Consider the following 27,777-nt stretch of genomic DNA (forward strand, 5'->3'; position numbering starts at 1 on the left):
AAATATAACAAGGAATTGAGAATCAATATACATTAACCATCATGCATGATGTATGGGCATAATAATAATAATAATGAGGACTTTTGTATAGCGCCTAATCTTTAGAAGCATCACAATCATTAGTGTCCTTGTCAATCAATCTAAAGCATCAACAAAATGACAGATTAAAATCAGCTGGTACATTATGTGATGACAGACAACACAAGACATCAACCCTGATGGCTGGAGGATGATGAGGCAGTGAAGGGCTACATCTTACTTCCATAACCCTGATGGCAGAAGGATGATGAGGCAGTGAAGGGCTACATCTTATTTCCATAACCCTGATGGCAGAAGGATGATGAGGCAGTGAAGGGCTACATCTTACTTCCATAACCCTGATGGCTGGAGGATGATGAGGCAGTGAAGGGCTACATCTTACTTCCATAACCCTGATGGCAGAAGGATGATGAGGCAGTGAAGGGCTACATCTTACTTCCATAACCCTGATGGCTGGAGGATGATGAGGCAGTGAAGGGCTACATCTTACTTCCATAACCCTGATGGCTGGAGGATGATGAGGCAGTGAAGGGCTACATCTTACTTCCATAACCCTGATGGCTGGAGGATGATGAGGCAGTGAAGGGCTACATCTTACTTCCATAACCCTGATGGCAGAAGGATGATGAGACAGTGAAGGGCTACATCTTACTTCCATAACCCTGATGGCAGAAGGATGATGAGGCAGTGAAGGGCTACATCTTACTTCCATAACATAGTATTGGAAACTGGAGGACAACATTTCAAAAACATTGCATTAGTTGGCAGCCCATATTGACAGTCGTGCACTTCTTAATGTCTAATTGGTTTATTCACACTATATTTGTTCTTATGCCCTTTTCATCATTTTGGCATGGTCTAGTTGTTATGTTTTTCAAACTCTGTCAACCACCATTTAAATTCTTCGAAGAGCAATGGTACCTGAGGAATACCAAAGTCTGTTGAACAAGGGGTTCAATTTCTTCAATGAAATGAATATATCTAATCATATTAGGCTGAATAATTTTGTTCAAGAAACTGATGGTTCAACTAAATTCAGCATAGTTCATCTACCATTGCTCTTTAATCAACTGAAGTGGCAGTCTAAAACAGCAACACTGTGCAGGAGCAATAGTTGTTGTTGTTGTTCTAGGGTTTAACCGATTCAGCCCCGATCCCATCTGTAGGCGTGATGAGGCTGTACCCTACTTCAAAGCCCTGCAGCATCGAGGCCATTTAAGATAGACCAACGTGGGTGGTATTAAAAAAAAGCAGACCGATATAGCTCTAAAATGGTATCAAATAATCTGGAAGTTCTAGTTGCACTACAAAATACAGAGAGAAAAAGCTCATTTTTTGGACCCGGTTTTTTTTCACCCAAAATTTGCTCGAGATCGGAATGCGATTTTGTGTCCGGATTTTAGACCTTTTGGCCTCAGATCTAAGGCATACCGGTCTTAAATGAACACAGACAGGTGAACCTTTGCAAAAACTAGGATAAGGTGGGCATTTGGAATAAATTGCGGTCTCCATACAAAAATGATGGGTCTAATAAGCAAAAAAAAAAAAAAAAAAAAAGAACTCCAACTTTTACCCTTCTGCTCATGCGCAAGCAAAATAACCAATGGAAATTGATGTTTCTAATACAACTAGGCATTATTCTCATGGATAATCTGTTGAAAACCGCTGTATTACGATGTGTTCAGAAATAGCACCCCAAATCTCGTTCCTACGCACATTTCAGACAAAAATGACAAAAACCTCTGGGGCTGAATGAGTTAATGCCATTTTCCAGCACAGGATAGGCTATACATGGCAGCCAGTATAACTGGTGGAGGAAGAACCTTGGAAAACCCTGGGAAGAACCACCGACCCACGAGAAGCTACTGGCAGGCTTTCCCACATACCTACGGTAGCTGAGCCTTGGACTCGAACCCACGCAGGCAGAGGTGAGATGGCAGTGATCCGGAATGGTGAGCGCTTTAGACCACTCGGCATTCGGGGCCCCCAGGAGCAAGAGATGATTTCTACATTTCTTGAAGAAGAAAAAAAAGCGTGTGTAATTACTTAAATTTTTTGCCTATTCATTATTTCCTACACAATTCTGCCCACTAGCTTACAAAATTTTGTTTCAAATTTGCTATTTTAGCAGGAATTTTGCAGTCACACATCCAAGATGCTGTTGTGCAGGAGGGCTCTCTGTGCTGTGACAGAAAATCCTTCCTCAGTGGTAACTCCCTATGGGCAACAAGGGGGATAATAGGACAAGAAATAACAAAGAGGCTCAGGCTCTGAAGAAGGGATTATTCTGAATGGTGGGAAAGCATCAGCATAGTCAATCCAATCCCACATTTGACTGAAGGTGTTTCCCACCCATACCCTCTGGTCTGGAAATGGAGACACACAAAGTGGTAGCTTGCAGTTCAACTTTGTTGAAAACATGTCTACTGTATACTTCTCCCACAGCTGAAAAAGTATCTGCAACCAAATGGTGCAGATGCAAGGACCATTCTGTGAGAAAAACCTGTCCCTATCTAGACAGACTGTCCCCCTAAATGTTTCCCATGCCTGATATGTGGTGGACTCCAGGCTCTGAAAGTGTTCCATGAAGTTGTATATCAGAGGAGGCTCCAGACTTCCAAGCAAAAAAAAAGGGCACAAGTCCCCACTTGACTTTTGAGGTAAGCCAAGACAAAATTGTTGTCTGAGTGACAATAACAATAATAATAATAATAATAATGATGACTTTATTTAAAGAGGGTGACACAATCAGTCGCATGAAACTAATCCTCCTTGTTGCCTTCTATTATATGCATATTTACAAAGTACATGTGGACAGACAGACACACACACACACACACACACATCATTGATAGTAAGCTACATTTATATATGGATATAATAAACAGAAAATTTGAATAAACATGCTCCAACCAGGTACATTGTGTATATAAAACACATAAGTAGTGACACAACAAACTGGAAGGTTTGTGAATTTATACTTTTGACTTGTAATGCATTTGTCAAATTGAACAGGTTCCACTTTTCAACCATTGAATTAGATTGTAATTAAATGCATTTAAATTTGTGCTTTCTTTATAGGATTCCATTCCGTATCCTTTAGGATTCTATTTTAAATTGAATATACGAGTTCTTTATTTGGTTTTGGTATGGAGAAGTGGTTAGCTGAAACTGATCTTATATTGGAAGTACTGCAATTTTCTAGCATGAAGTAACAGTTCATTGAGATATAATGGGGCCATATAGTTTGAAGCCTTTTGCATAAGCCTAACCTTTCTCAAAATTATTTGTTCACTTACTGTGAACATTAGCATTCATTGCATTTGGGATGTTTTCAGAATTATCTAAGACAAGTCTGCAAACTCTTTTTGCAAGTGGAATCAATTGTAAATATTATTAATCACAAATATTTCCCGAATAACATTACAGTAGTCTATGCATGGCTGTATATAGCATTTGTAATATATTAACCTATGTTTAGTTGATAGATATGGCCTTATCTTGTTAAATAACCACAGACATGAATTACCTTATGACATATGACTTCAATATGTTCATTCAATTGCAAACTCTTGACAACCATCACCCCAAGGATTTGGTCATGGATAACAATTTGTAGGCAAATTTCATTGAACTTAAGATTCAAATTGTTATTTCCTAATTTTACTTTCTTTTGTTTGGTATACTTTAGTCTTGTCTGGGTTAACTTTAATGCCATTTCCTATACACCAGGAATCTATTCCAAGTAGGACTATCTGAAGGGAGATCTCGAGGTTTGGTTTTAGCCGTTTGAAATCCGAGTCAAAGTGTGGTATCATCTGCATACAAGTCAGTAGATGAAATACAGTTGCCCATTTTCAGTGGCAGATTAATTATGAAAATGCGATGAAGCAATGTCTTGTGTGGTTGACACAGCCCTGTAGTACCAGAAAATGTCCTGTATTTCCAGGTTGCCGATATGAAGAAGACTTGTTCCCAGATCAGAAGCTCTCTAGGTCTATGCCTTCAGATTGTAGAAAAGTTTGAGGGTGTTTATAGGAAGTCTGACTATAAATCTGTCCAGATTTAGCCACCAACTCTGATTGATGAGAAAATTTGGATCCCAAGGGATTCAATGCTACAAAGGGGTCCCTGTAAGATTTCCCATTTGCTAGCGGCAGGAACTCCATACATTAAGTCTACCTAGCAGCTCTAAATCAACTTCAAGTCCTCAGGACAGAGAGGTAGAGGTAAGTAGACCATGAAGTCTTGTTGAACACTCTTGTTGTAAGGGGCAATATATGTGATCCTGTCAAATGGTGTGTGTGTGTGTGATTTGGATTTTTAATGATGCTTTAACAATTTTTCAGTCATATCACTACAATGTCTGCAGTTTGGCAGTTTATAGTGATGTCTAGTACTGGGGCATCATGCCACAGACATGTAGCATGATGTCCCACCCAGTCACATTATCCTGATACAAGGCCGACCAGTCCTAACACTAACCTTTTAATGCTGAATGTCTAGCGAGGCAGCTCTTAGTACCATTTTTTAAAGTCTCAAAGGGAACATGAACTATATCTTAATTTGTGAGGAAATTCCCTACCATGTAAACAAACTTATGAGAAGGGATCAGATCTGGTTTCTCCCAGTTAAGGATTAGACCCATAAAAGTCACTATCTTCCAGCAGAATGATAGGTTCTTTAGTAGGGCATGTCTGAAAATGTGCTTGAATACTGGCCTGACATGAAATGCTATTACACTCATCACCCTGAAATAGCACTAGCAGCAGATGCCAGACTGAAGGAAAAAGCCAAAACTGAAAGATCTCCTGGCCCTGACAAAATTATAGTAATATCTTCTGTGATATGAGTATGGGGATGTGAATGTATGCTTCCTGGAGATCTGAGGCCACCAAGTCATTCTTTCTTGATGAGATAGATGTCTCCATTTTGAAATGCTCTTTCTGAACACCTAAATAAATTTGTTTAGTGGGGAAAGATCAATACTGAGAATAGCCTTCCCTCATTCTTCAAAGTCAGGAAGACCCAGGAAAATGATCCCAGACTGAATGTCTGTCACTTCTACTGCCCCTTTCCATCCCTTTGGAATTCTTGTTTCATTTGGTGAAACCAAAATGGGATCCTTGATAGGTGGAGAGTCCTAGAAGCAAAGGACCCATGTAATGACCATTAGTAACATCCATGCCTATGAAAAAAGGCCCTTCTTCCCACCATCTTGCAGAAAGAAGGACAAAAGGCATGATACCTCTTAGAATATGATGTTTATTAGTCAGTTTATCCAGGCCTGATTCCAAATACTGCTGATCCCTCAGACCTTGGGAAGACTTGCTGTTGTTGTTGTTGTAGGGTTTAACACAATTTTTCAGCACACGATAGGCTATACATGCTGGCCAGTATAAATGGTGAAGAAAGAACATGGGAAAACCCAAGAAAAAAAAAACCGACCCATGAGAAGCAAGCTTTCTAACATACCCACATTAGCTGAATCTGAGACTCAAACCCATGCAGACAGAGGTGAGATGACAGTGATCCATAACAGAGAGCGCTTTAGACCACTCGGCCACTCTGGTCCCTGGGAAGACTGTAGGATTTAATCCACTAAATAAAGCCTCTTCATCAAACTGTGCTACCATCAACACATTCTTCCAGAAAACCCTTTGAAGCATCTAAGGCAGAATCTGTATGGAGGTGGAGCAGCTCTTCACAAACCACCATCAACATTAACTTCTCTCTTGCTGTCATAATGTCAAGTCTCCTTACAACTTCCTAACACCAAAGTGTCACTGATTTGTCCCTTACAGGGACTCATGATGACCTCCCTACAATCAATGATCCCTCTGTTAAGAAGCTGTTGATGCCATGAATCTCTCCCTTAAAAAATCTAGTTACTTACAGTGAGAAGTACCAATGGTTTCTCCCTAAAAGGAGTAGACAACTTCCTTACACAGGAAACTGCCAATGATTGCTCCTTTACAGACACTGGTGACTTCCTTGCATTGGGAAGTGCCACTGGCTCCTCCTGGATTAGAAGCGAGTTTTCCTCATAATAGGATCTGGCTCCATTTATGCTGTCTCTACAAAATTGGTGACTTTCTACTAAATCCACATCATCTGAAGATAATGCACAAAAAGGACATCTGTCTGAGCAAGCACACCTGGTGCATGCCAACCAAGGAACAACTGTCTTAGTGAACATAGCATTCATGGTGTGTGATAAGCAGATAGGATGAGCATCCTAAGTAGGACTGTTGGCTGTATTTGCCAACTCCTTGTAACATACTGAAATGCTGAAAGAAAATGTTTATTTTTTAAAACACCACCAAATAACCAGAACTATTGTGTGTTTGATAATACTTGCACTAGCACTGATTACCAATGAGACAGGCCTACCAACCCATATCTCATTCTTGCAAGGTGACTTATTCTGCATCTAAACAAATTCAGTAAAATAGGTGGAATTGTAAGTATGTATAGATTGTATTTATATATAGTGGTGGTGGATTGGTATCAGATGTATAAAAATGACTTTCATGCTAAAATGTTTTCCATTAAATTTGTTCAAATTCTGTTCAGCAGTTTTTGAGAAGTCATTAAAGGCCTTCAGAATGCTTTCTGTCAAAATTAGTTACATTCTGCTTAAGATTTGGAAGCGTCATCTAAAAGATATTGTTTTACAAATGGCAGATCTGTGTCATCTGTACAAATTTGAAAGGAACCTTTATACTCATGTCCTCTTCAAATTTGTCAAGTGCCTGAAAATTTTAAATTAGCAAATGTGGATGGTCATGATGCAGGCCAGATTCAGGAACATACCATCAGCTAGCATGGGATTGTGGCTAGGTGAGTTAAAAATTTGCCTATCACATAGCATCTTTGAATTTCACATGGATATTTCTTAATGTAAATGTAAATATCTACAATAATATACATACTCAAAGCAGCATTCATGACAAATCCATCTCTACTGATGGACAAACAACATCCTCCATTGGCTACCAATTGCAGACTGGCATAAAATGGCACACTGTCCTCAAAGTGTAACAGAATGTCAACACCTGGAGAAAAAAAGAACAATTCATTAGCAATTAAAACAACATCAAAGTAATTCATTTGAATACAAGATCTAAAACTAAAACATGATAGATAACCAATAATTAAAACACAACCTAGTCACAATAGGTGATTCAAAAAGGGCCAAATTTGGGGTCCTAAACAAAACAACTGCTATCAGAGGATTGTTATGGTGGCCATAATGGATGACATATTAGTACCATGGATGACACTAGTACCATGGATGACATATTAGTACAATGGATGACACTAGTACCATGGATGACATAATATTATCATGGATGACATAATAGTACCATGGATGACATTAGCACAATGGATGACACTAGTACCATGGATGACATTAGTATCATGGATGACATTAGTATCATGGATGACATTAGTATCATGGATGACATATTAGTATCATGGATGACATATTAGTATCATGGATGACATAATAGTACCATGGATGACACTAGTACCATGGATGACATACTAGTACCATGGATGAGATAGTAGTACAATGGATGACATATCAGTATCATGGATGACATTATTATCATGGATGACATAATAGTACCATGGATGACACTAGTACCATGGATGACATACTAGTACCATGGATGACATAGTAGTACAATTTTTTTTTAGGACCAGCTAGGTATCATGACTAAAAATTCCCATGTTGATATGACCATCCACTCAGGTGGAGTACCAAAAGATTTTTCAAACTTTCTACTGTGGAGGATCGTATTGGATGTCCACTGTGGTATGATTTTTGTTTAGGACAAACCAGATATATGAAGTCTTCTAGTGAAAACCCCATGCCAGTATGACATTCTGTTAGAAGTGGTGATGACAAGAGTTTCAAGATGGCTGCCCAAAAGGCACATTGGGACTATTTTCTTTAGGATCAATGAAACATAAGAAGTCTTTTAGTGAAACCGCTGTGTCTACATGACAATCCGTTCAGGAGTAGTAATAACAAACGGACTTAAATGGAGGCAATATTGGAGGTTGGAACAGCACTATTTTCATTTAGGACCAACTATGTGTGTGTAAAGTTTCAGAGCAATCTTCCAAACAGTTTATGAGTAGCAACAATAAACCTGTGCTATGGCAGATATTAGAATATGGATGATGGGAAACAGGCCATCTCACAATCTCTTCTGGTCTTTGACTAGTAGAACTTCCATCTGTACTTGCTTATAAGAGTAGTCCAACTGCAAACTGCACAGACAGATCTGCCATCACATAATGTGCCTGCAGATCTGGATCTGTACCATTTCTTAGGAGTAATTGGACCCAAAACATATGCCCATGTACAACTAATGAAGGTAGAATGAAAAGTTCAGTGACAACTTTAGACAGCAGATTTCATGACGTCATCCAAAATGGAATGATTAAGAAAGGCCCAAGATGCAAAAACAACTCTAAACTTATGAGCTTTAATTTTCATGAAAAAGGGCTCTCTCTCAGCAAAGCTACTTAGCCCAAAATGGATGCCAACTGATATTCCAACTTTGAAGGTATTCAGAGGTTTCTGCACTGCTGTTATGTTGTCTCTCACAGGACTATTTAGGGATAAAACAAAGAATATTTAAGGATAATTTCAATATAAGTACCGCATGTCCTCTGGTCATTCCAATCAAATATGGAACTACTTGCCTCTTACACATTTTTCAATTATAAATCATAAGCAAATCATATTTTTCAAACAATTTTAAAAAAATACAAACATGTGTAAAATAATATAACATTTTACTGCATTCATGGAAATGGACCAAAATAAAGTTAACAAAATTCTGATATGTTGGCATTAGAATTTATTATGGAATAAAAATATTGAAACAAAAATGAAAAACTTGTCAATTTTATAGATCTGCTCTGATTGCTTCCCTTGCCAGTAAATTTAAGTTTGTGTGATTTTGATTTTTAACATACTACTATGTCTGCAGTGTGGCAGTTTATAGTGATGTCTAGCACTGGGGCATCATGCCGCAGACATGTACCATGATGTCCCACCCAGTCACATTATCCTGATACCAAGCCATCCAGTCCTAACACTAACCTCTTAATACTGAGCACCAAGATAGGCAGCTGTTAGCACCATTTTTGTTAAGTCTTTAGTAAGACTCAGCTAGGGATCGAACCCACTACCTCCCGCATCTGAGGCAGATGCTCTAACCACTAGGTCACTGGAGCGGTTTAGTAAGTTTAATAAAACTGTAATAAGCTTGGACAATCTTGATGGATTTTTATTATTTTTTCCCCAATCTTCAATGGTGCAAAATTTCAAAAATTTCATACACTTACATATAGGAGGAAAGATGAATACTTCTGACAGAAAAATTGCACTGAATGTAAATTTAAAAATGTAATAGTAAATTCTTTAGTTCACTTAATTTCTTGTGCACTCAATTTTTGACATCTGAAATGTTCCCAATAAAATTGAATGACTTTTTTTGAAAAACAAATTCATGCTTTTTAAAATGTTATGCAACTTTTAAAAATTGTTGGAAAAACATGTCCTGAAAAGCCAAATTTTGTCCAACATCACAAATTCTCTCATGACGGTACATTGTCCAACATACTAATTCTCTCATGCTGATACACTGTTGACAGAAAATGTCCAAGTTCTACACAACAGTTTGATCAGGCTTTAGTGTCAAATAGATTTATTTAATAGTTCAAACAATCCGCCTTGAGATGGCAACTGCTAAAATATGTAATTGGTTTTTGGGGTTGGAAGGTCAAACTCATTAATACTTACCCATTACTGCTGTATGGAAAACTCATCTATATGAGATGTTTCATCCTTCCATTCTATAAAAATTCTTTGCATCAGAGTGTACATTGTAGAACCATTCCAGCCTACATCATGAGCCCTTTCAAAAAAATGTACTTCAAACTTCATGACACTAGCACAACAGGAGAAGGGCATCTAATAATGACAGGTACATACCTGTACAACAGACACTAGTTTTACTCCACAGTAATATGTTACCTGTTACTAATGTGCAGCTGAATTTATCTACAAGGAGGGAGGCTGATGACACTCCAAGGGGTAAGAAATTAAATTACTCATAATACAGTAGAAGACAACTACTGGAATAGTGGAAAAATTAAGCTTGCTTTTGGTGCACCAAGGACTGATGGCAAAAAGAAGGTATAAGCAACAGCCAATCTTGGTCTTCATGTCTTCGGATGATAACTGAAATATGCACAGAGGTAGCAAAAGCTGTAATTTCATGGCTATGATTCTCAAGAATGAAAAACTCTCTTGATGAGGGATCATTTGATAGTGGGTAGAATCCACCTAGAGATGGTGGATGCCAAAATATCAGTGGAGCCCTTAAAGGAAAGAACATTTCCTACCTTTCCTTCTTCCTTTTGAACTTGCCAAAATATAACCCAAGTGCCCTAACTAGGCAAAACAGTTTATTATCTCTAGTGCAGTTAAGACAGACTGGACATCTGTCAAGGAAACTGAAGTGCTGAAGGTAGTTTGGCTCAAAATTCAGACTTACAGAAGAGTTAGATTCCTAATTACCACTGAAATGTTAACACCCCTATTTTATCATAAGGGCAAAGAGCCTGCTTCTTCAACTTGCAGAAGCTCAAGTGAGAAGAAAGACTGTGGTTTTAAACACAAAATTCTTGAATGAACCCTCGCCCAATAGTTCACAAGTGGAGTTTAAGCCCTACAAAACAAGAATCAACCAGACTGCACAAGTGAGCAAGATACTTACCTCTGAAGCAAAATACTTCATGAGGCTCTGAGTTAATGGCTGGACCCTTGGAAATCTAAGTTTGTCCATAAGGGATACCCTATAACCATTGATAGTGGAGATCTAATGTGCACTCTTCAAAATGGTAAAGCAGAAAATCTGTTACTGCAATGAGATGCAGACAGCTAGGATCAATACATTTACCAAAGTACCAATCATAGAAGATTCTCCACTATACATCATTGACCTTAGACATAAATGTCTCCTGGTATTTGGCAACCATGCTTGAAAACGCTGCCTGACAGATAGATTGCTCAAGATGAGCCAAGCATGAAGGTGGAGAACCTGAGACTTGTTCTTTTACTGAGATAACAAACTGTGTGCATCTAATAACTGATTTAAGGAGGTTGGCATAAATGGAAGTCCAGACCTATTGGAGTTCCTGCAGAGTCGATGTGAAGCATGGAAATGCATATGCAAACAGCAGATCCCATCTCAACCTGAAGATGTCGACTGCCCAGGCATTTTGGTCTGGGAATGGGGAGATATAAAACTGGAGCTTCTTTTTCAGTTTTGAGGTGAACAGGTCCACCAGAGGCCTACCAAACAGACTAAATATGGGCTCTGTGCTACTGTTTGATGCAGAGACTGCTACACAAGGATTACCTTGTCTTGCCAGAAATATGGCAAACTTGGACAGCAAGGACTGCAATACCCTCTGACTGTGCACAGCATTGAAGATTTCATATCTCCATTCAAAGAGAAGCACAAGTGCCTCCTTGTTATCTGATATAGACAACTACCAGTGCATTGTTTGAGATGATCATGCAAATGTTCCCTGATTTGGTCTATGAATTCTTGCACAGCTATAAACAATCACTTGCTATAAACAATCGCTCCCATTTCCAAATTATTTATGTAAAGGAGACCTTCCTCTAAAGACCAAAGACATTGGAGAAGTACTGGATAAACACCTCAACCTGAATCTGATTCACAAGTTTACAAATATGAAAAAGGTTTCGAGGCATGCAGTGGAATTCCATTTGGCTACCTGTATCAACTAAAACACCAAAAGGTACCCAAAAAATCCAACGATAAAGAAAATCAGGCTGACAGAATCTTTGTGTGGTTTCCAGGTTGTCAGAAGGTGGATAAATTAGAGAGGATGTAGAAAAAGCCTCCCTAAGGGAACTGGTCTTCCAGGAGGAAAAGGTAGAGTCTGGCTGAAAATGAAGTCTTGACTGGACAAGTTCTCAAAAGAGTAAAGATTCCATTCTGTCCTTTCTGGGTGTACATGAATTGCCCCAGAAAAGTGAAGAAGTTCACTCCTATGTGAATGAATTCCAGAGAGGGAATCAGCTCTGATTTATTTAAGTTTAGCAATCCTAGCAGTGTCACTGTGGACCAACAATGGGATAAAAGTTGCCAGAGGGACTAACCCTTAGATCATCCCTCCTTGAAGAATGTGAATGATGACTGCTTCTGGATGCTTTGGGAAGAGAGTGGTGGCTTGCCTCATTCTGAGAAGAGATTGGGGGGATGGGGAGAGTCTATGGTCTGCTTGTCTAATGGACCTTGAAACTACAGGAGAGATCCATGATGTTATGTGAAGGAAGGAAAGACTGACTTCTTAGTAGTTGAGTTTCCCACATATCATAAGGATTAATAGGAACCATAGGAAAAAAGGGGGATTCCAGTCTAATCCTTTTTTTGGAAGGGCAAGAAAAAAACAACTTATCCTCACAAGGATTAAGCAGTAACAAAGAAATGCAGGAGGTGGCAGGGTATTGATCCAATCCCTCTTCCTAGATTGGCAGTCAACAGGTCTGATTCGATGACTCATGTCCAGTGCCTCTCTGGCAACCAGTGACTTGGCAAAGACTGGTTCAAATATGATGAGCTGATGGGGTAGTCTCTATAGACTTAACTGAATCTAATGAACAAGATTTTTTACCCTCTGTCTACTCAAGCAAGAATGCTTCTCTCCCCCAATATTTGGGAAGCTGCAGCTCACTTTTATCAGGCAAACACAACTTCCACACACCTCAGGAAATGTGAAGGATATCTCTTGAACAGGAATTGAGTATCAATGATCCTGAAGCAAACAAGTTCTTAATAAAAGAACAAGCTAATTCCCTACAATATGGATTGTCTGTTATAGACACTACCTTCCATTATCTAGTGGAGGAAGCTCACGCTTCTTCCTTATTCTACTAGTGCAGTGACTTTCTACCAACTCCCACATTGCATCATTGGAGGACAACACACTGATAAACCATCAGTACATAACACACCTGGTGTATGATAGAGAGGGGGAGTGTGCCGTGTATCCTTCATATGCCCACATTGACATGACAACACCATATGAACCAGAACAAAAATAAGTATAATACTCATCCTTAAACACTGGTAACCAAGACTAAGTTTAACATTTACTGAAGCAAAACATCATTAACCAAGGTGCAAACTCAATCCAAAAACAACAAAAATGGGCACATAATTAACAAAAACAATCAAAAGCACAGACTGGGGAAGAAATAACCAAAAGCTCACCATTAAAGATAAATTTGGCCACAATTAAGCCAAAAGACAATAGCAAAGATGAAACTTTCAGAGTATTCAGACACAAGCATGCACATGATAGTCCAGGAAAAAGGAATTCTTCTGTGTGTTGGATAAGACTGTGGAATCAGACTGGGATCAATTTTCTTTTTGTCCTCCAACTGGAGGTTTGGATTTGTGTGTTTAGTGCCATGCTAAACTATACATGGTGGTCAGTATAAATGTCTTGATTCAATGTCACACAGGCCATTTTACTATAGTGAAGAATCTCCTGGCTTGATGTCACACAGGCCATTTACTAAAGTAAGGGAATCTTTGGAAATCTCCTAGCTCAATGTCACACAGGCCATTTTACCAAAGTGGGGGAATGTTTGGAAATCTCCTGCCTCAATGTCACATAGGCCATTTTACTGAAGTGGGGGAATGTTTGGAAATTTCCTTGTTCAATGTCACATAGGCCATTTTACTAAAGTGGGGGAATGTTTGGAAATCTAGCTCAATGTCACACAGGCCATTTTACTAAAGTGGGGGAATGTTTGGAAATCTATCTCAATGTCACACAGGCCATTTTACTAAAGTGGGGGAATGTTTGGAAATTTCCTGGTTCAATGTCACACAGGCCATTTTACCAAAGTGGGGGAATGTTTGGAAATCTGGTTTAATGTCACACAGCCCATTTTACTAAAGTGGGGGAATGTTTGGAAATCTAGCTCAACATCACACAGGCCATTTTACTAAAGTGGGGTAATCTTTGGAAATCTCCTGGCTCAATGTCACACAGGCCATTTTACTGATGTGGGGGAATGTTTGGAAACCTGGTTCAGTGTCACACAGGCCATTTTACTAAAGTGGGGAATCTTTGGAAATCTCTCTTGAACAGAAATTGAGTGAAAACGATCCTGAAGCAAACAAGTTCTTAATAAAAGAACAATCTCCTGACTCAGTGTCACACAGGACATTTTACTAAGCCTCACCATTCAAATCTGGATTTTAAGATGATAACTATAGAATAACCATTTGAATGAAAATTATTTTAAAAACCTGATTTGGACTTTATTGAATCTTTCAATAACAAGACTCAGAGCACGTCTAAAGTCATAGTTCCCCCTGGAAAAAAAGCTTTTTTGGAACAAACTACCAGTAGTTGAACATCTTATAAAACTATATTCAACATCTTTTGCGATATTGTGAATTCATCTATTTTTGCAACCTTTAGGAAAATTACACTTTCACTGGAACTTAATTTGCAGATTGAGGAAGGTGTTCTATTGTTTCCATGGAAAGATCGATGCATGTTTAGTTATTAAATATCAATCATAAAATACAGGTTAGCCAGTACTCCAAGAAAAACCATGAAATCTTAGTACATGGTTTCTAAATTTGTGTAATCTCTCAGTGTAAGTAGCAGTAGTATTTTAACAATTTCAGACCAGACTCGTGACCATGAAGCCTTCATTTCAGATTCTTCGATTACAAGTGGTTGCATTTTAGAAATCTTTCAATCTGTTACGTAACAGCAAGTGTTCAATACATTTGAAATGGCTGGGATTATTAACCTATGACTTTGCAAAAGGGCATCTGGAAGCTTCTATTGAACTCCACTGGAAGTGCCTTTGGATGACGCTTCAGTTCAATTAGCATACAAGCACATTTGGATGCCTGTAAACCATCTGCAAAGAAATGCATTTTGATGCCTGCAATAAATATCAGACACTTTGAGCTCGTTTTTGTTGCACTATCTTTGGGGTAAAACCCTAGGCAATGAGGTAAATGACTATACTGTCATATCATGTGGTTGCTATTAAAAATACAGTTGTAATCCGCTAATCAAAGTGACTGGGTTTTATTCTCCACTATCCAAAATGGAGGCCACTGACTTCATTCAGCATTTTCTTGAGTCTGGTTGATTAGAATCAAGACTATGAAGGCGTTAACAAGTTTGATATAAGCTATGATGTCAACATCAACAAAATTGATTTTTGATAATTTATCAAATTCAAATTTAGTGACAAGAGAGAGACAATGATTTGGTAGATTTAGCAGCTGGGAAAGATCAGGTATAGATGGTCACAGAGACTCAATGATTTGACAATGAAGGAGTTCTGTCAAGATTTTAAAGCATATAAAAATATTCTTCTGTGAAAATAATTATACAACTATAAAAATCAGATTTTAATTACTCTTAAACTTATCAATACATGGCAAATGTTAAAAAAAGGGTAAAATGGTCAGAATTTATTTTGAACTGATCTAAATATTCCAGGCAGGCTTTTTTATGAAGAGTCATTTAGGTAACAGGTGTTCTATTTATAGCACATTACACTCTGGCTTTGGCCCACCTATAACAGACTACATAGTAACAGATGCAATGGGGTGAAGGATTAAATAACAGTTATTCACCTTTTCCTTTCGTCTTGCGCAAGAGTTCTTGGCCAAGGTCAACTGCAGTCATCACCAGGATGTTCTGTTTTTTTAACTTTGAAAAGTGTTTCTCAAGCCACTCAGCTTCCTTGTCAGTCTCAACAGCAACATACACATGGCAACCAGCATGCCTGGCCACATTAATGGCAGCCTGGGCAACAGGTTTGCTGCTTCCTAGAACCAGAATGCTCTGGCCTGCCTTTATATTACCACGGTGATGAAGGGCATAAAAGGCAAGAGTATATGCCTCAGGAATGGTGGCTGCCTCTTCAAGAGTCCATTTGTCTGGAATTGGCCACATTTGGTGACTTCTCACATGTACAACTGTTGATATACTCTGCAAAATTCAAGAGAAAGCATTCAGTAAATATAGTGAAACCCCATAAACCACAAATCCCTTGAGATCAAATTTAATTTATTGTTTTAAGGTATTTTTGGCTTTTGGTGGGTATTGCAAATGTAAAAAAAATTTGTCTATATATGTAGGATCACATCATCCTCATTGCCTACCTTAGATTTTAAGAACAAAATACTTGTAAATTTGTTAAACCAAAAACATGGATGTTTTTCATTTGATTTGAGAGACAAAGAATTTGTACATGTGTGCATGTATGAAATGTGGAAAGCACTTGCATGACAGTGTGTATGTGCATATGTGTGTGTGCATGTAAATATGAGAAAATGTATATGTGTTTATTTTGTAAGGATATCCCATAATACTTAATTGGTCATACTGATATGCAAGAAGACAAATGACAGTTATGGTTACTTAAATACATGCATGTATTGATTTTAATCCTTTGAAGATCACTAATCAATAGGATCTGAGAATACTGTTATTGGTCTCGATTGGCAAAGTATCAAAAATGAAGCTTCTGGCCTTGTTATGGTCCAGATATCTAATTTAAAAATAAAAAATGTTCTATTGATCATTTTGTTCAAAATAATTACCATTAAAAATTAGAAAATATAAAGATAAAAAAACTTTTTTTTAAAATTGGCTTATCTACAATTTACCTTAAAAGATTCCCCAGCAGTACTAAGTTGTGTCTGACTGCTTGTGCTCAAAAGGTTTTAGCTAATTTGAAAATTTTGTTAACATGTCCTCGTGGTAGGGTTTCACTTAATCAGCCCTATCATGCTGTCAATATCAATGCTGTTAAACCTCAGCAGTACTTAACTGTGTCAAGTTAACTGTTCTCCTGCCAGGTTTTGGCTAACTAGAAAATATTGTAAACATCATGCATTCATTCCAACCTACATTTCTCTACTTGTATCCAATAAAAATCCATAACATTTTCACCAATTTTACGAAATCTAGTCATATGTTTTGTTTTTGTTGTTTGTCCAAAGATGGTCATCTAAGAACCTTATCATCACTGTCATTATCCACTTTTTCTGATGATAAAATATAGATTCCATGTCACAGACTAAATCTTGAAAATATCCTGGTCATCTAGGAACCTTATCATTGCTGTCATTATCCACTTTTTCTGATGATAAAATATAGATTCCATGTCACAGACTAAATCTTGAAAATATCCTGGTCATCTAGGAACCTTATCATTGCTGTCATTATCCACTTTTTCTGATGATAAAATACAGATTCCATGTCACAGTCTAAATCTTGAAAAATATCCAACTGCAGAAGATATCATTCCTCTGCTTCTACATTATTTTCAGGATCAAATCAAGAAACTAGTTTTCACTCTCAAATCATCAGATATCACTCCAAAATCTGCTACTGTTTACTATTTTTCATTAACGAAATACATGTATTAAAACCGCTCCAAATTAGTAACTTTTAAATTTTAACAAAGTAATTATTGACCCATTCACTCCAAGTATAGGTGAGATTGGCCTGTTAACTAATGAACAAACCACAGGTAAAGATGGGATCAGTCACTGAATGAAAAATAGTTGTAAAGGTGTCGTCAGGGCTGAAAGAATTAGGCATATGTGACATGCCTGCCTCGAGAGAGGTACAAGTGTAATTTTTGCTAATACAAGTGGCATAAAAGCATGATCTGAGCATAAAAGCATAATCTGAGCATAAAAGCATAATCTGAGCACAAAAGCATAGTCTGAGCATAAAAGCATAATCTGAGCATAAAAGCGTAATCTATATAATAATGTGCTGTGATTCCAGTACAACATATGAAAAATGTACATTTATTTTCCTAATAACCTGGATCTGCAACAAGTCGATATACTCAGCAAAACGGGCAATATCCATGTGGATTAGAACCAGAAAACAATTACAAAACATACTGACAATGTTTTTTATACTCAAGACTCACTTAAATAGTCTTCAAATCTATATTTTCCTGAATTATCATGAAGACCACAAATTCTGCAATGAGCTTAATGTTCGAGTTGTATTAGATCGCTTTCATGGTATTCTTTTTGAATTTGAAAAGTGCCATTGATTTGTGAATTTCACTCATGTCAAATATAATTGCTTTTAGACTCCAGTTATTATGCCCCTATTTCAGTTCCCTGTGTTTAAAAGCTAGCTTTAAAGATGGGATTTCTATATTGTATTGGGCATAATAGATAGTAGATCTATATTTTGTACCAAAATATGATTACTGACTGTTGTTGTGAAGTGCTTGATAGACAGGTGCTCCAAATACATTGTCTGAATATTTTTGTGACTTTTAGTTGTTGTTGTTGTTGGGTTTAGCGCCATTTTTCAGCACATGATAGGCTATGTATGGCGGCCAGTATTAATGGTGGAGGAAGAACCCGGGAAAACCCCGGGAAGAACCACCGACCCACGAGAAGCTACTGGCAAGCTTTCTCACATATCCACATTGGCCGAATCCTAGACTCGAACCCACGCAGACAGAGGTGAAATGGCAGTGATCCGTAACGGAGAGCGCTTTAGACCACTCGGCCACTCTTGTGACTTTTAGTAAAGAATAATTACAGTTTTACCTTGAAGACATGGAGTATGTAATATCCTAAAGAACTCCAAGAGGAAAAAATGGTAAGAATTCTATCTTATTTGTATTCAGTATTTTGTAATATTACTAACTCAGTGTATCACATACATACACCTTTTATTGTGAGCTTCAGTTTATATATATATATATATTTTTGAAATTGTAGAAATATAATAGCATTATACCACAGTAGTTTCCAACTGTTTATATCAAAGTATCAATTCAGTTTAAGTTCAATAACAGTTCAACAAGTTCAATAAGCTCTCTCCAAAATCCACAAATCAAGAAACCCAGAGTTCATGCCACTTAATTCTTATGTTGGTCATATATTTGTCTAATTGCAGCAAGAAGTACTTAATGCATGATAATGACTATGAAGGTATATTAGAAGTGTATCATCATTAGATAGTAGCACTTTATTGCTCAGTGTATATTAGAAGTAACATAGATAGAGACTATCATAATTAGGATATATATAAGTAGGTTAGTTCTGTCTGTTTTCATAATGTGTTAAAAAAACATGTAAACACACCTTTTTGTGTTTTTTCTCTTATTTTCCAAGGAGGCAGATTTCAGCTATAAAAAATGGTATTAAGGTATCTGCCTTTAAAATGGCACTTTTGGCTCACCACCAGTAGAATCACATGTATACTTTGGTTTGTGCAAGAATGCGGAACATTTAAGGTCTGATGTGGACATTTTTTTCATTCATTTATGAATGTTCAGTTTCCTATGAAAATATTCATTTGAAAGGCATGTTAAAACACAGGAAAATATAACACATTCTGAATAGTCCAGAATCAAAATATGTTCACACAATGCAGTGCCAAAGAAAACTAGCTAGAATCTATAGGTTTGTTTATTACCCTAAGTACAAGCCATCCACAGTTTGGTCATGGATTAAAACTTATTCTGCAAAAACCATTTTATTTGAGCCACAATAATGGTGACCTTTAAGCCTCAAAATCAATAGGTCTCTTCCACAAGGTCTCTTCTTCAAGTAAAAGAAACCCTCCAAAAATCTTGGTCAAAAGTTGTTTCGGCAAAAATCATTTTTCTTTTCTTCAGTCCTTGTGACCTTGACTATTGACCTTCTGACATAAAGAAATCAATAGCAGTCTTTCTTAACCAATGTTCAAGTCAGCCACAAACTTTGGTTAAGGTACACGATTAAGAACTGATGATTTTGTACATAAACATTCTGGCAATCATGGTGACCTTAACCTTTGACCTTTCAACCACAAAATCAACAAAGTTTCTTCCTTACCCAAGTACATGTACAAAGTTTGGTCCAAGTCTGATGTACAGAATACCATTAATGTTCAGAAAATGTTCTTTTTTCAGTCACTGTAACAGTAACCACGGACATTTTGATCCCCAAATCTATAGACTTCTTTCATACTTCAAATGCAAGGCATCCACAAAGTTTGGTCCAGGTCTGTCATGCAGAAATAATATTGTGTAGAAACCATTTTCTTCTTTCTGCCATAATGTCTGACTTTTATCCTTTTGACACTAACTAAACAGTTTGGTCTAAGTATGTGATACTTGACAAAATATTAACATTACAGCTTGTTGTTGCTGCTGTTGTTAATAATAATAATAATAATAATAATAATAATAAAGACTTTATTTAATGAGGGTAACTCATTATGACAATTAGTTATTATGACCTTCTATCTCTTATGTACAATATATACACTATATACAACATGTAAAAAATCTGGCTTAACACTAAATAATTGAGTGATTCTAAAATCAAGGTATCAAGCCTTGAACATATGCACAGGCACCTGTTTACTGTCTAAAGATTGTATCCATTTGAGATATTGATTATAAAAAGAAATGTTAGGAGCCTGCCTTATGTCACTGGGAATGTTGTTCCATACCAGTGGACCAGTATATTGAAAACTTTTTTAAACCATTCCTTCGTTGGCCTTGGTGAAACGTAATTTTTGCTTCTAATGGACCTTAAATTGGAGTACCATCAGCATCTCTTTGGTGAAAGATATTGCTTAGGTAGACAGGAATGGCTTCCCTGTATACTTTATACATACTCCCAGATCCCCACATTATGGCCAATAGGAATACAATTATTTAATTTAGTTGTCTGTGCCCAAATGACTTCTCAAATGTCTGGTTTGTCCTTAATGGAAATGGTCCCAATCTGTTCAGAGTCACAGATGATGCCAGAAAGTTTCTCAAGAAGAGGAGGTCACACCACAGTTAACTCCAGAAGAGTGATTCATCTGGTGGGCAAAGGGTGGGAGTAAGCTATGCTGAACTGTAGCTGATGGGTGAGTGATCATCCTTATTATAAAGTGAAGAAACACAATTTAAAACATTTATTTTTTTTAAAATTGTCACTATTTGGAAAAAAAAGCATACCGTATTGTATAGGATTTGTTATTTTTCTCATTCTGAAATTTTTCTTGCTTCACTGATAGAGTTTCAAAGGTCTGTGGTTAAGCTATTCCTTATAATAGTGCGAGTTTTGCTTTAGGATCTGAACACCCTTGTACAATCAGCTTTTTTATAAAGGCAGAAGTGCTACAATTATGGGCAGTCTTTATTGATTCAGGAAGTGGTTTTCAGGATACATATCCAAAATGTAACTTCCCATAATTTGTGCATGCTGTTCCGTTTCGGTCAACGTGTCAGATTTTCTGCACTGCTTAAAGCATAGTAAACAACATCATGCCAGTTACTTCTGTATCACGGCACTTTCTGTATCGCCACTTTCTGTATCGCCACTTTCTGTATCACCACTTTCTGTATCACCGCTTTCTGTATCACCACTTTCTTTTCAGTTAGCAGCAAACCATCTGATACTTTATCCTCCCTAGTTTCATTCTTAAAATGATCTTTCTGTCTTGCTGCCTTCCCTAAAGAAATCAGTTATCATTTGTTTCCACATTACACACTGCTTTTGCACTTAAGGCACTTCACTAATGGCTGACCTATGGATCAATTTAGTATACCGACCAGAAAAGTATTTAATTGGAATAGATCCATAGTTTCTGCAATACTCCAACAGATCTCCATCATAAAGATGTTTTATTCCAAAATTATTCTCCATAGATACAGGATAAACTGACATCATGGAGAAAAGGCAAATAAGAAAATGATCTGATGAACCTACATAAAAGAAACAAAAATAACAAAATTGTGCATTGGGTATCGGAAATCATGGGAACCACAAGTAATTTGCATGAGCTCCCTCCACAACCACTACTGGGTTTAAAAATCGAGTCTGGATCATTTTTGTAGTCACTATGGTTATCTTAAACGTTTTGCTATAGTTCTTTCTCCTGAGTGGATGGTCAAAGCAATATGTCGTTTTCTCCAAAAGATTTATACACCTATCATTATGCTATGTTTTCCATCATCAATCTATTGTTGGTGTCATTTTTGCACAAAATCCAGTCTCCATCATGTATTGTTGCAAATCTCTATGGATAGGTTGCAAGTAAAAAAACCTTCAATTTCAGGGTCAGTGGTCAAGGTCATTGTAACTGAAGGAAATAAAGTGTATTTCACATCAGTTCCATAGCTTGGTGAGGGCCCTGGGTGGCAAACTGGTCTAATGTGATTGTCTCTACAGATCAGCAACAGATCACCAACATCTCAAATCTGTCCAGGTGTGTTCAAGTCTTGGCTCAGCCAACATGGATATGTGAGAAAGATTTCTGTGCATCAGTGGTTCTTCTTGAATTCTTCCTCCTATTATACTGGTCAGCATGTATATCTCATAATGTATTGGAAAATGGCATTAAACCCTAAAAAACAAGCCATTATTTTTGTGCTATGACAGGCAAAACATGTTTGCATCCTATAAATAATCATAATCTAAATCAGTTAAAATATCTCTGATCAGTGGAGCTAATAATTTCTCAGTAAAATATGTGAGGATTCAAGAATATCAGTAGTAGCTTTACCTGTGCAAATGGCCATTTACTTGCTCCAGGGAAGTGGTCCAAGTAAAATTCCATCTGCTGGTGGAGTGGTACAAGTGAAAATCTGAAAATGGTCCATCCTAAACTGAAGTCTTCAAATTGAAAAATACCTGATATTTCACTCCAAATTTTCCTTCTAACTTACCCCAAATGGAACCATCCCAATCACTCTTTGTCCTGTTGAAATCTCAATTCCTGAAAATTCCAGTCCCAGTGTTCCATCTTGGAAAAAGGGACTGGAGTTTGACTGGACTTGTCCAAGTGCATATTTGACATCTTTGTCTGTCACACTGGCATAGAACACTTGGCACAGGGCCTTGCCATGTTCACTGTCATCTGATGCTGCATACTTGTTACTGGATTCTGTCCACTGCAGACTGGTTAGGTTGCCAGGAGTCTGAATCCTCAAATGAGCATATTGGGTCTGCACTGGCTTAGCAGCTGAAAATGAAGCATTTATGGTCTTCTGTCCTCAAAACTTTTGGTATTTGTGTGTGCATGTGTACATGTGTGTGTTGTGTGTGTGTGTATGTATATATATACATACACAGATAAAAGTACATGTGCATTCATACATACATGTAAATACACACACATATGCAAGATTTTATATATATATATATATATATATATATATATATATATATATATATATATATGTATATATGTATATATGTATATATATATATATGTATATATATATATATATATATATATATATATATATATATATATATATATATATATATATATATATATATATATATATATATATATATATATATATATATATATATATATATATATTTTGGCTGACAATGATAGACCCAAGTTATTTTCTATATATAAACAACAATTGTTTGTACATTGAAATTGGTGACATAGGTTTAGTATTTAGAGCGGTGGAAATAATGTATTTATTCATTTATAAAGCGTTTTCAACTTTGAACATAATTTTAACCCTGATCTGCCTTCTCATAATGCTTTGGCAAGATATTGCAAGAAGAATAAACAACATGTTTGGGTGTGTGATGCTGCATCGCACTGCAACAGAAGTAGGTTTAAAGCACTGAGGAAATTGTAGCAAGTGTTTACTCTTGGCACCAGTAGGGAACATAGACTGATACCAGAGTAGGATTCAAAAAACAACATCCTTTTGGCTGGGAGTAGGGCACATTAACCACTAAGCTACTGCTTCCATTAGTTGCATCATACCTATTCTATAGCTCAGAGTTTGAACAATACAGACCCTGAAAAATATGGACATGATTTATCTGTGCACTGTGCAAATTATAGCTTATAGATGGAGTGTATTTGGTTCACAAGGTGTGTATGCATGCATGCACGTACACACACACACACACACACACACACAAAAGTTCTTCTTGCAATTTCAGGGTAAAAAGGCAAAGAAGAATGCATTTCGAATTAATTTTCTACAAAAACAGCAATGGTGAATGAGATACCTTTATCAATTAGCAGATGTCTGAACATGCCCAACTGTCCATCTTGGATTACATTCATTATGAGATCCTTCTTCACAGCTTCGCTAAACAGGGTACTTTCCTTCAAGTCTGCAAAGAGTCTGGTCTTATCCATATTAAACAAACACCTGGAAAGTATAATAAACTGACTGTAAAGCAACCAGTCATAACCCTCTAACCCAAAGGAATTAGGGCTTAGTGTATCAGTGCATCATTTGGAACCAATGTAATAACATTAAATATATCTGATATGTAACCCATGCAATGACATATTTCATGTATCTGATGTACAAAAGCTTTAACAGAATCTTGACACTGATGTCTCATCATGCTGTCCCAGCACTGTATGAGCCTGGACTTGCTAAAAAAATTTGTCCCATGTCATCCAAATCTTGACCCTGATTACCCCCACCCACCCCAAGCATGCTTTTTGTCTGCAAAAGAAACAAAAAAAAATTCACCTTAAACTTGTTTTTAGCAGATGCCCATCCATGTCTGTATTGGCACTAACAGGGTAGCTAAATGTAATAAAAACTAAAATGGCAATGAAGAACCATTTGATGTATCTGAAAATAATCAGTTTGTGATACTCAGGCACACTGTCATGTAAAGTCACTGACATCGCAATTGTAACCTGTTTTCTAGGTCAATATTACACCCGTATCAACGAAGATTAAACTTATTCTGAGGCTGAATTAATAAAAAAAGAACTTATGTAAATAAATTATTTGTCATTTAATCAAGGATTTGTTAATTTAAAAAGAAAAGTAATTAAGAAAACATGGGTACCTGCTGTCCCAAATGTGGAAACAAGAAACATTATATGCCAACCCTGTATTTAATAGTCTTCTATGTAGATAACTGATTTGTACAGTTAACAGTGCATTATATGCCCAACCAATGTTTAACTGTGCTTATGCAGAAATTGTCGAGAAACCGCGTTTCTTCTTTCAGTCATGGTGATCATGACCTTTACCATTGGACTCTTAACAGACTTATTTCCTCACCGTAAATACAAGTTAGCCACAAAGTTTGAGGCCAGGTTGATGATGCTGAACTAATATTTTGTGGAAACTATTTCTATCTTTCAGCCATACTGAGCCTGACCTGTGGTCTTTTGACCCCAAAATTATTAGATTTGTTTTCTTACCTCAATTGCAAACCATCTAGAAAAGTTTTGTTAACAACAGATGGTGGAGAACTCCAGTTAATTTTGGAGAAACCATTTTTCTTCTTTTAGTGACTCATTCCCAAAACAACAGCTTCCCCCAAGTGCATGCCATCTGTCAAGTCTGAAAACTACAGATAGTGGATTGTACAGAAACCACTTTTTCTTCTTTTCAGTCACAGTGACCTTGATCTTTGGACAATAGCAATTTTCCTCAGGTTCAAGCCATGCACAAGTCTGACAACTGTACATGGTGGAGACTGTACATTAATTAGGTACAACTAAGGGGTATAGTGAGACTGCCAGAATGTGGCTTTCTTTACAGCATCAAAAGAAAACTAATTTTTTTTAAAAAAAAGAACTCTCAATGAGAGACTGATAAACTGTTTTAATTGTACAAAAAATCTACCTTAAATTGGTGGCAGTCAAGAGGTACCTTTGAAAAGGAAATAATGCTAGTTATGACCCTTTCATTTTCTTCTTGATCAGTCTAGACAGAATCGTAAAGCTCCAGCTGGGCAAAGGCGTCTATCATGATCATCCTCAAGATAGATACAAGTGAGACTGTGGATTCCATTTGGAACAGGAACTGATGAAGCTAGTTGATTCTTGGCCAGAAATGGATCGAGATGTAGAACAGTATGCCCCTTTCTTTTCTCTTTCAATTAAGACAAAGAAATCCATCTTGATCACACCTAGCACAGATACTATGCTGAGTCTAGAGATTTGAGCAAGAGCAAGAAACCAAATAACCCTTTTCAATTCTCAAGGTCTGAATTTTATTATTGGTAACACATGTAACATGTAATTCACAAATATCTCCACATTTTCTAAATTCTCTGCCTCAATTTAATAATTTGTACTAGAACAAAGTTGTTCTTGATGCAGGTCTTACCTCAGCTTTTCTCCACCAGGTTCTTTACTGATGCACTTCACCATTCCCACAATTCCACTACAATATTCTCCATCTGCTAAAAGCCAAATGTTCTCTCCCTTTGTCTTTTTTTGGCATTCTGCCCATTTATTTTGCACCTCAGTGAGCCAGTCACAAGATAGGCTGGTAATGTCCACAACTGTCTGGTTCTCAACACTTGTCAACTCTTTCACCTTCCTAAAAAGGAATAGTGTAGCCATAAACCCATCTGATTTCCTACATATTTCAATAAATCCTGCCTGTTCTAACAACTCAATCCATCTACTTTCACTGCACCATCTACCGACATTTCTCTGATCTGGGTCCTCAACCTCTGTTGATTTCCAAGCCGAAGTCAGCTCATTCAAAATAAAACTCACTTGAAAATTACCAGTGACTTCCCTCATGAGAAGAAAACCACCTTCAGTGACTGTGGCAGCAATGTTCTTCAATGCTTTGGCAATGTTAGATTGCCGACTCAGTATTTCATCCAAAATTAAAAGATCATAGTCCTTCAAGTCATCGGTAGGGGGAACATTTGGGTCCCATTCGATAAGCTTTACTGCTGTTCCTTCAGTCAATGTCTCATGATTAGTACTTTTGGTAAATGTAAATCCAACTGTCAGTAGAGGGTGTGAACTGAACAGAGACTGAACTAATGAGCTAAAATTGTCATCTGGTTCTCCAATTTGGAGGACATTCAACTTGTTGGCAAATTTGTTTTCAATTACAATGTCAAAGTATTGATTGAGGAATGGAGGTTGATGAAGCAAGGTCAACAGTGGGTCGGAAGCCAGGTCAGATTTGAAGGCATCCAGTATATTAACAGCATTATTGATGAAAGTCTCTCCTTTTGGCAAAGTAAAGATCTTCTGCAACATCTGGATTAGAACATAAGCATGGCCCTTGAACTGTGAGTGAGTGTACTTTGCCAAGTCAACATTTCCTTCAAGACTGGTTCCTTTCTCCAATATCTGTTGGATCAAATTCACATTTGGAGGCTCTTTGGTGTCTGTGCACAACTGCTTCAGTCCATTCCATGCATAAAGACAGCAATCCTTGGCATATTTCTCCAAGGCTTGATCCTTGCAAGAAAAACCCAAAGTTTCCAAATTTGGAACAAATTTTACTTCCTGAAGAACAGTATCCCTCTGACTTTGCCTGGGTGCCATGGTAACCTGTAAGCCTTGCAACTCAACTCCTCCAGCAATAACTGTATCCGAATACCTATCAACCATAACAGACACCACTGAAAAAGAAAGAACACAACAGACAGTTCAGTTACTGTTATCCAAAAATTTCTCCTTTTTTTGAAACAATGCCTTCATGCTAAAAAGGACAATAATCAGTTTTGAAATTCGAACAATACCGTAAAGTTAAAAAGGAATGATTAACGAGTTTTGAAATCTAAATAATACCTTCAAGACATGGACAGATTAACCAGTTTTGTGATCCAAACATCATAAAAGAGATAGATTGATCAGTTTTGTAATCATTTA

The 27,777-nt window shown here is 37.1% G+C and overlaps 1 protein-coding gene across 1 annotated transcript in view; it reads right to left on the reverse strand.

Annotated features, from left to right (window-relative positions):
• The window catches only part of LOC149802870 (fatty acid synthase-like), a 134,921-nt gene that overhangs the window by 48,054 nt on the left and 59,090 nt on the right, over positions 1-27,777 (reverse strand). The window contains exons 16-20 of the mRNA XM_089952315.1: positions 26,261-27,527; positions 24,180-24,325; positions 22,859-23,154; positions 15,789-16,146; positions 6,975-7,097 (exon numbers count right to left, since the gene is read on the reverse strand). Of these exons, the coding sequence (XP_089808441.1) occupies positions 6,975-7,097; positions 15,789-16,146; positions 22,859-23,154; positions 24,180-24,325; positions 26,261-27,527 (2,190 nt within the window). The remainder of the gene's footprint in view (positions 1-6,974; positions 7,098-15,788; positions 16,147-22,858; positions 23,155-24,179; positions 24,326-26,260; positions 27,528-27,777) is intronic.

The sequence above is a fragment of the Sinohyriopsis cumingii genome, chromosome 3 (genome assembly GCF_028554795.1).
Source record: "Sinohyriopsis cumingii isolate HCF-2022 chromosome 3, ASM2855479v2, whole genome shotgun sequence".
Lineage (NCBI taxonomy): Eukaryota > Metazoa > Mollusca > Bivalvia > Unionida > Unionidae > Sinohyriopsis > Sinohyriopsis cumingii.